Genomic DNA, 10,343 nt, shown 5'->3' on the forward strand with positions numbered 1-10,343 from the left:
GTTTCCAAGGGTTGCCTAACTTTTCAGTAGGACTGGCTCAATTCCCTCTTTAGACTGGAAGGAAAACGGAAGAGTGAAAGAGAAAGAACTCTAAAAGCAAATCATTTCCTTTTCATGTTACAGTACTTGTCCTGCCAAGTCCTGGTGGAAAACTTCCTATTTTACTGGAAGGCAAAGCAACTTTTCTGGCCAGGATAGATCTGTGGCCTGACCTTCCCTGCAGGGAATTAACCCCTTCCCAAGCATTATCCCAGTACCAACTGCTATAGCAGAAGTGTCCTCAGTAAACTACTTCCTTCTCTATGGAACCACTTGCTTTCACAAGCAGTAGAATTTCCCTTTTCTAAGTTGATCTGAGCTTCCAAATTTCTTTCAGACTATCAGGCAATTTTTCATAAAGATGCTCAGATACCATGGAGGTGGATATGGCAAAAATAATCAAAACAGAACTCTTAACTTCTCAGGCTTGAATGGCACACAGAAGCAAGATCTGGGACTGTTCTATAGCTTCTACAATTCAATGTAGCCTATACCTGGCACTGTTTCAAATCCTGCTACACAGCATTCAGTTCTATCTTTGTTTAGTATCTGGTGTCTTCTGTCATAAAATTGAGGGAAAGAAATTACTGTGACAGTCCTGTTACATTTATATGGCATATTTCACCCAGAAGAATCCTTAATGTATCAATGAACTACAGTAACTTTTGAAGAATGCAGCAGCAATTTAAAAAAAAAAACAATAAAATCGCCTGTAATATTTTAGGGAAGGAAGTAAATGTCAAAACTGAATCTTTAGGGGAAATCTAAACAATCTATTACTTGCAATGGAATTTGTCCAGAATTTGTGTAACGACAATTAAGATGCTGTATAGTGCCCAGGTGTTTAATAACTTGGGGACTAGCCATATGCTATGAGGCACTGCCAGCCTGATGTAAGATTTTTGGCTTCTGGGAGGTGGGAGTTGGCCAGGACTTTTGGCTTATGTCAGTGAATATAAACTGGCCCCACCTTCTCTTAAACTCCTCTCCCTTCAGCTTGGAACTAAAGCCAGGAGGGCTGGGAAAGAATTGGTACAATGCAATACTATACAGAATGAAGCCAGGCAGAGATTCCCTTGGTGCTCAGAAAGTGGGGGAATGGGAAGCATGTAGCATTTCAATTGGAAGAGAAAGGCAGTGCCAGAAAGAGGACAGAGAGTCAATGGCTGTCAGTTTGGAACCCTGGCTGGAAAATGAAAACTTTCTTTACCGTATTTGTCTTCTTCCAAGTGACAAATTTGGATCTCTCTACCTCCCATTTGGTATGGAACACAAAAACTACCCTGGGTCTACTTCTTTAAGTACCAACGTTTTCGATGATCACTGCACAGCTCAGGAAGAACTGATTAGTATGTAATTTATTTCTCCTTTTGATGGTTAGCTCTGAAGTAATGCACAAACCAGGAGAGTGGTTTAAAAAACACAGGATCTAATGAACATTTCTCTCAAGACAAAAAACCCCACCTTTTTAGTAAATTTGGAAAATGTGAAGTACAAATATTATATGCAGTATGAAGCACCTGTATATATACACATAACATGCAACAAAAATGTTGCCCAATAATACAAATAGTTTATTCATTTAGCTTTTGTCTTGTAATAAAGCTTATTTTCATTAAGTTACCAAGATTCCCTAGGCTTCAGGAGGAAAAGAACTAACAACTGGTAATTAAATGAAAGTTTCATCTTTAAGAAGCCAATTTCAATTTGCTATATTCCCCTACACTTACGGGGTCTGGGCTGGTCCCTTGAACTAAGATTAAGTGAAGCTTTGGGAATCTCCCTGCCCCCAACTAGTACAGCTTCATAACAACTTTAAGGGAGGCCAAATTTTGGGTTTCAACATTCCTGGCAATTGTAAACTTAGTAACACTTTTGAATTACTAGGATTTCCTTGAGTCTCTCTATGCCCCTTTCACTGGACTGGTGTATGGAATAACAGTATGCAATTTTTAAAAAATAGCACATAAAACTTTTACAAATGTAATTCTGAAATGTGCACTAGTGACATACAGTACACAGGCTAAATAATTTTCATCCAGTTGCTTAACACTTTTCCCCATGTTGTTTGAATCCTGCTCCTCCATTTGGTATAAACTTTTCCCTTTGAAGTACTGCATCCCAGCCATCCTTCCCTCACTTGATGGGAAGCCTTTTAGTGCAGCTCCTTAACTCAGTCCTCAGGGAATAGTGAGTGCTGCTCCTGTAGCATGCTCAGCCCAGCACTGTGCTAGGAACTGACCCACCAAACCTCCTGCATGACAGTACAGAGCAAAGACCCTAGCCACACATTCAGTTGAAATGAAGACATTTTGAAGGACTGTTTTTTACATTTCCATTTTATTCAAATTTTTCTTCTGACTTGAGGTTTATTAAAACCATAAGGCTACATTATAACCAAAGAGGGAAAACACACCTAGCACAGACAGGACACTCTCAGCTTGCTGAGATTCCTCTCAGTCGTCTTGTTGAGAAAGGGAGAGCAGGTCTTGCACACCCAGAACAGGCAGGAGGTTCAACCTCCTAAGTCACAGCACATTGGCAGAAGCCCAGTGACTCAGCACTAGGTTTCCCTTTCTCCTCCTGACTCTTTGGCTGTCACAGAAGCCAAGTCCATTCAGCGTTTGCCTGCCGCTATCCATGAACTCTCCCCTCCACTTGGGGGGTGGGGGGGGTGGGTTCATGCAGCAGAGGATGCCCACTGATCTTATGATCACCTTAACAGGACCAATAAGATCTTATTCCATGTAATTTGCTTCTATTTTTAAATACCTGGGATGGGGTCAGATATTAAATTGATGGGGGCTATACAAATACCTATATAAATAATGCCTCAATTCTAATTGAGGAAGCTGGATTCCATAATGCACCCATGGAGAGGCATCTGTAAAATGGGGATAATACAAAGGAACTAGGACTTACACACCCCAGCTCCTCTCCACACTCATCTAGTCTCAATCTGCCCCATTTAGATCCCCTGAAAATAGAAGGAATCATTAGTCCTCACTGTTTTAGTGAAACCAGAAGAGAGACGGGGTGTACTAGCATCTGATCATCAGAATTTTTGCTTTTCTTAATATGCAGCTCAACAACTAGGTACAATATACCAAATTGCTTTGCCTAAAGTTTGGGGGTGGCGGGGGTGGGTGGGAAGAGAGTGAGAAGGCCAGGTGAAATAAAAGAATACGATTTCAAAATATAGTAATAACACAGAAGAAACATTAAGACAGTACAAAAAAGTAACTTTCCAAGAAAATCTCATTTCTGAAAGCCTGAGCTTTAAGGAACTCTACAAAGAAGCTGATGACAAATACTTGTTCAATTCTGCAGATAAAGTCCTTTCTTCACAAACATGGTGCATGAATGTCAGTTTTATATCAACAGCTAATTGAGATTCATCCTTCATCATCACTGCTGCTCCATCCATCTTCAAATGCTGGATTTAAGTGTTGCTGAAGTAGAAGATAACAGATTTTTTTTTCAATAGTTTGCTTTTTAAAAAGTGAGTGAAATCATTAAAATTTAATTATGATTTAATAAAATATGTAATTATTAAGAACTCAATTAAGGTCACTACTCAAGTCATTTCTTACATTACCATCTGAATATAAACTAATAATTTTCTCTGATTTTTACAGCATTTTTGAAGCTGATGGTTGTCCATCCTATAAACAAACAGATTAGAAGAGTACATTATGAAAGAAAGTAGTATCCTGCATATGACCGACTTAGTCACATGGTTTCTGGCACATGGATTGGAATGGAAAATTTCTTACCCAGTAATTTCTTTTCTGCTAACAGCATCTCCCACAATTCTGTTACATATGGGCTATTCCCTTCCTGTCTACAATTTGCAGAGGCAGTTCAAAGCTGCAGGAGAGCCTGTGATAGCCACACACCTTCTCCTGCTTGCTGCCAGATGATTCATTCAACAGCTGTGAGAAAGCTCTTAGAAAATTAACAACTTCAGTGAACTAATGAATTATGTACAATAGGCCACTGCCTACATGGTGACTATCCAAATAAAATGCTGACTCCTGGTTGTGAAGCCATCCAGTAGGGTATAATTGGGGATGATCCTGTTAGCAGACAGAAAATTATTGGGTAAGAAATTTTCCATTCTGCAGCCAAGCATCTCCCACAATTCAGATATGTATGAGAAGTAGCATGCAGTGAACTGGAATAGGGAGGGACAGAGAAATGAACATAAATAGGATATACCCCACTTTTTGAATTGTTCAAATGGCCAGGTTATGTCTGGACCACCACCTGCAGCACCTTTCTGCCAAAGGCCTCTGTGGATGCAGAAACTCCACCCTATAGTGTCTGACAGAGGCATTAGCCAATGATCACGTGGCTGCTCCTCAGATCTCTGTTGTAGACGTGCCTCTCTTTTGGCCCATGAGGTTGCCATGGATCTTGTAGAATGCACTTTCATTTTCCAGAACCGGCACGCTGAATGACTTGTATGCCTCAGCAATGTACAGTCCGATCCACTTGGTATGGGATAGCTTAGACACTAAGCCTTGGCACCTCGGGATGAAAGGAAATGAAGACAGCCCCATCTCCTTGAGCATTCTGTATGCTTGATATAAATATTCAGTGCTCTTCTGACACCTAGGGTGTGCCACTGCTTCTTGGTCAGGTGCTGTGGCCATGGGCAGAACAAACAGAGGCTCAAAGGGTGGTTGGGTGGTTAGGGCTTTCAACACCAGTGGTAGTTCCCACTTAGGGAAGATCGGTCTGACCACTGGTTTGGCCACTCTGATTGCTCTGACAAATCTACATACCTGAGGGTTCTGCCAAGGAGCCCACGGATCCTGTAAATCGTACACTACTTATGGCTGGCAGCTGGTAGGCTACAGTGCTGGGCAAAAGACCTTTATCTACATATTCCTGAAGGAAGTCCAGAGTGGCCAGAATCCCAGGATCCCTTGGACCTCCGCTGTGCTCCTGCATCATGAACTGAATTTGTAGGAGCAGGTTTTAGTGTGGAAGCTCTCCTGGATGAGAGTAGAGTCCTGATCATTTGAGAAGACTGGCTGAGAGCAGCTAATGCTTCCCTCTTTCAATAGCCAAGCTGCCTGTTGAAGACGATCTGGGTCTGGGTGGACAAATGGGTCTTGGAAAAAAGATGGCGGGTCTTGCCAAAAGCTGCAACAGTGGTTCCAGCTTTAATTCTACTAAATCAGAGTACTAGGGTCTCCTTGGTTGGTATGTAGTTAGCACTGTCTCCCTTCCTTCTTCTTGCCTTATTGTTTGGATCACCTTCCCTAGAAGAAGAAAGGATGGGAATGTGTGTAGTAGGCCTTGCGGCCATCTGTGCAACACAGCATATGTCCCCGTGGGGTCTGCTTGCTAGGTAAAGAATTTTGGCCATTTTGTCTTCCTGAAATTGACAAACAGGTCAACTGAAGGGAGACTGAAAGTCTGCAAGATCAGAGTGAAGACTTCCTGGTGCAGGCATCACACTGAGTAGTTGACTTTGCATCTGCGGAGCCAGTCTGCCTTTAGGTTTAGCTCTCCCTTTTATATGCATCACCTTTAGGGAAGGGAGAATCTTCTTTGTCTTTTCATTGTTTCCATCACTTCTACACTCCTTGTTCCCCTTTGGTTGTTTATGTATGCAGTCGTGGTTACCTGGCTGAACCAAGACATGGTTGCCCTCCTGATGCACTATGCTGTTCTGGATCCCGGAAGCACTCCCCCCACTCTTCAGCCTGGCATATGTTGTGAGAACCAACAGGTCTGGAAGGTATATGGGAAGATCCCTGTGGATGTTCTCTGAGACTATCCATTATTTAGGGGATTCCAGCACCTGGTTTGGAACTGGAAAGTGGTCTTGCATTCACTCCAAGGAATGGTCCCATACTCCTAAGAAAGGCCGGGAGACACCAGATGTGTGACCTAGTCCTTGGGGAGACCCATGTGTACGAGAGCAGAAGGCCCAGTGGATAGAGACTCTGAATTATGGTTGGCCTTATGCATTTGTCCAGCACGGATATCATATCTTGGATCATCTGGAACCTGTCTAGATGGGTGGATCTTTGTCATTGAAGTGTATCTCCACTCCTAGGTGAATTATGTTTGTCTAAGGAATCGGGGAGCTTTTCCTGGTGTCATTGCAAAGTCTTGTGCTTGGAGACAATCCAGAGTATAGGTTGTAACACTGCATGCTGTGGTTTGTGCGCTGTGTCTTCTTGTGATTACAACCAGCCACTTAGGACTCTGGATGCAGAGGGTGAATCAGAAAGAAGGATTTAGTTATGCTGAGGATTTTGTTGGTTTCGAGGAATATTGATCTAGGTTTCCTTGGAAGCTTCTGCTTCAGATCCTTTTCCCCATGCCACTGTAGAAGTACTGTAATGCAATCAGAATCATGAAAGTGCAACTTACCTTTTATATGACTGCACTCAAAAACAAAGAGCCTACAAGACAAAGCATGAAGGGGCATACGAACGTTTAGCATATCAGGCATGTAAATACCATGCAACAGCAGCCACAACAGTGCCATGTGAACGCTTGTTCTCATTTTCAGGTGACATTGTAAATAAGAGGCAGGCAGCATTATCTCCCATAAATGTAAACAAACTTGTTTGTCTTAGCAACAGGCTCAACAAGAAGAACTGAGTGGACTCATATGAGGTGAACTGAAAAATACTATTTCTTTTATCTTTTTACAGTGCAAATATTTGTAATAAAAAATAATATAAAGCGAGCGCTGTATTCTTTGTTGTAACTGAAATTAATATCTTTGAAAATGTAGAAAAAGATCCAAAAATATGTATAATAAATTTAAATTGGTATTCTATTATTAACAGTGTGATTAGAACTGTGCTTAATCACAACTATATTTTTAATCTAGTTAATTTGTTTTGCGTTAATTGCATGCATTAACTGTGATTAATTGACAGCCCTAATATAAATATAAAAACACATTTTAGTTTAAGACTTGGTTTAATCAGGTGTCCTCATTTTGCTCTCCTTCTTTGGAGGTATCAGTGGGAAAACATGCATCATCATAATGCTCAAAAAGAAAGATCTATTAATAAAAAGTTTCTTCCAGGCCACTAAGAGACATCCATCTGGTCTTGGAAAAGTTCTGCTGGATTTTTTTGGTTTGTGTGTGTGTGCGAGCAATGCCTTTTTCTCTTCTTCCCCGTCTGCTTATAGGGGCAAGTGGTACACTATTCATCCTGATCTGGGGACTGTACAATAGAGGGGAATTGTTATACATCCCTCAATTCAGAAAATAGTTGTTAGATGTCCCAGAAGCTTGAAAGATTGTTTGCCTGCTCCTCCTAGTTAATAAGTACTATGTGAGTAATCTAGTACCACTTGGAGCTATACTCAGGAAATCAGTATCATTCTGAACATGTGAAGGGATTTCTCATGTACCCTTATGTAATCCCACATAGGTGCCTCTGTTCTGGTCACAGACTGCCTGAAGTGCTCAAGGCTTTAACGTGGAGCCACACTGTGAAGCTGGGAAGGGGCATCGAGAGACCCTTCCCTACCTTTCAGAGTCTGAGCCCCTTTTCATGGCACAGCATGGTTTATGGCTGATGCTCAGAGGGCAAAATTCCCATTCTGCTGCTGCTTCAGATCTACGCCACTTTCCTGGCAGAGTGAGAGTCCGTGGGCTGAAAGCCAGATAGCCCATGCAGCCAATTCCCATGAGGCTGCAGTCTGAGGCAGGGCTGCACAGGAGGCAGAGACTTCTCCGCATGCCTAGATATGGTGCAGGGTGGGAGAGGGACGGTGAGCATGCTACACTGCACGGGGAGAGACTCTGTGCGGGAGAAAAGTCCTAGCAAACACTCTTTCAGGAGGAGAAAGCAAAAGTAGGGTTGCCACCTGCCCGGGTTTTAGCCAGACAGTCTGGTTTTTGGCTTCTTGTCCGGGAGCCATTTAGGGTTGCCAGATGCCTGGTATTAGACCGGAAAGTCTAGTCAAAAAAGGGACCTGGCAGTGTCTGGTCAGATGCACTGACCAGACACCAAAAGTCCAGTATTACTGCGGGGCAGGGGGAGATGCCAGGTCATTAACCCACACCAACCCCTGCTTACTGGGTCTGCCTCCTACCTGCAGGAAGGCTCCTTGTCAGGCTGCAGCAGCTCCTGTCCCATCCACAAAGCAGAGGGAGCCCAGCTTGGAGGATGGGGGACAAGTTGGAGACCATCTAGAGAGCAATGGGAGAGCAGGAGGAGACAGGGGAGGAGCAAGTGACTGGGGCGGGCCCTTGGGGGAAGAGGCAGAGAAGGGGGAAGGGCCTTGGGGGTCCGGTTACCAGCAATTAGAAAGGTGGCAACCCTCGGCAAAGGAGAAGGGGTTTAACCCCTGATTTTCACCCCACCCTATAACAGCAGTACTTGCTCCCTTGCGCAGGACACTCTTGCTTTTGCCTTTCTGGGACCCAGAGTCTGGGGTAAGTCCTGCAAAATCCAGAGAGTATCGTGAGAATCTGGATTCACGGTGTGAGGAAGCGGAGCTGTGTACGAGCCCTACTTCTCTCCCCAGAGATTCTAGGACCAATTTTAGGACTTGTGGGGTGACCCGTAGCCTTTGTTGCTCCAGGATTTACCCCCTGGATTGAGTCCTCCTCATCCTCAGAGCGTCCCCCTGTCTGCTCTGTCTACCCTGGTTGGGTTTTTCAGTGGAGTTGCAGCTACCTGGGGAGGAGGGGCCCCTCAACATGCCTGTCTGACTCAGAGCCCCATGCCCTAGCAGAGAGAGTCAGCTGGCTGGACACAGGCTGGGCATATTTTAACCTTCTGCCAAGCCTGAGAAACTTGATGCATGTATAGAGCACCTTTTGGATTTTGCCTGGTGTTTGTGCAGCTGCTCTGCCAGATCTGAAAAAGGGCAGAGGAACTTGGCAGGGAGGTACTACTCGGGTTGCCAGCAATGTTCCCTCTAACTTTTCCCATCCATGTGCAGAATTAATTTTGCTATATGCACCAATATGGAGGTGATGTGTGGTGGGGGTGGAGCCGAGGGGTTTGGAGTGTGGGAAGGGGCTCGGGGTGGAGCCAAGGGTTGGCAGGGCTGGCAGGCTCCCTACTGGGCTCCGTGCAGCTCTGCGGAAGTGGCAGGAACCACAGTACTGAGCCCCCTCCCACAACCAAACTGCCCCAGCAGTGGCCGTCTCATCTGCTCGGGCAGCCTCAGAGCCAACCGCACTGGCCACTGCAGAAATCACAGAGGTCATGGAAAGTCACGGAATTTGTGACTTACATGACAGACATGAAGTCTTAATGATGAGGGCAATCCTTAGAGACCAAAAATTGAAGGAAGCAATTTATGCGCCTTTGGAAGGTACTGTTACTTAGGTTTTCCCTTTGGAAGCTGAAATTAGAGGTATTGCTACCAAGAAACACACACTACTCTAGTTATCACAGAATAGTTAGAAAACAAACAAAATAAAGACTTTTAAAAAATAACTTTACCAATATGCAATACCAACTGTAAATCATGGAACAGCTAACGGATCTCCAGTTTAAAAAAGGATGATGAAACTGGACCTCATTTCATAAATAGGTCCTGTAAGACAGAGACCTAAATCTAAATTCACTTTACAATAATGTCTAAGAAATTAGATTGTTTAAAAAAAATAAAAATTTCCAGACTTTGTTTGTAAGCTTCAATGATTCATTAAAAATCTGTAGATGTATCAAAAGTTTCTTGGGAACTTGGATAGTAAATACATACCCGCCCCACCTTCCTTTTGTCTCAGACAGACTCTTGAGTAAGCCTGCTTAGAATTTTCCTGATACTTCCAGATCCAACAGTAATTGGATGCGAAAAACTGCTACCCTTAATCTCACTGTTCGTTTACTACTCAAACTTTTTATTATTAATTTTGTTACTATATTTCCAAAGGACCTTAAACTATGGCAGGTAAAACATAGCATGGAAATTACAAAGGCTAAGAAGAAAGTCAAATAGCCAAACAACATAAAAACAAGAAACACTTTAAATACAGGAGAATCAGGAACTCTAGTAGAGAACTGGCAGATCCATTAGGCTACTCTGCACCACAGGAAAAGCGTATTGCAGAGAAAAGACAGCTAGATCATTTCTGTGTATCAATCTTCACTGCAAAGGGCAATTGGGAAATATTTTCCTCATATCTAATTTTTCCCCTTTGCTGTAAAAAAACATTAATAAATAAAAGGACAATTGACATTCATAGAACATTCTATATATACCTTTTCAGCATCTTCATCGGGCATTGGCTCTCGTAAAGCTGGAACCCACGCAAGGATATTGCAATCTTTGCTACCACTATATAGTTCCTGTGA

The 10,343-nt window shown here is 43.1% G+C and overlaps 1 protein-coding gene across 3 annotated transcripts in view; it reads right to left on the minus strand.

The window, feature by feature from the left end:
• Window positions 1–2,360: 2,360 nt before the first annotated feature.
• The window catches only part of ERCC8 (ERCC excision repair 8, CSA ubiquitin ligase complex subunit), a 60,701-nt gene continuing 52,718 nt past the window's right edge, over window positions 2,361–10,343 (minus strand). For 2 of the 3 annotated variants that reach the window (XM_073344006.1, XM_073344008.1), the window contains 2 exons: window positions 10,251–10,337; window positions 2,361–3,491 (listed from right to left, as the gene is read on the minus strand). In XM_073344006.1, coding sequence (XP_073200107.1) covers window positions 3,435–3,491; window positions 10,251–10,337 — 144 coding nt within the window. In that variant the 3' untranslated portion in view covers window positions 2,361–3,434. The other variant, XM_073344010.1, reaches the window with a different exon arrangement.

Source organism: Lepidochelys kempii, chromosome 5, assembly GCF_965140265.1.
Source record: "Lepidochelys kempii isolate rLepKem1 chromosome 5, rLepKem1.hap2, whole genome shotgun sequence".
NCBI lineage: Eukaryota > Metazoa > Chordata > Testudines > Cheloniidae > Lepidochelys > Lepidochelys kempii.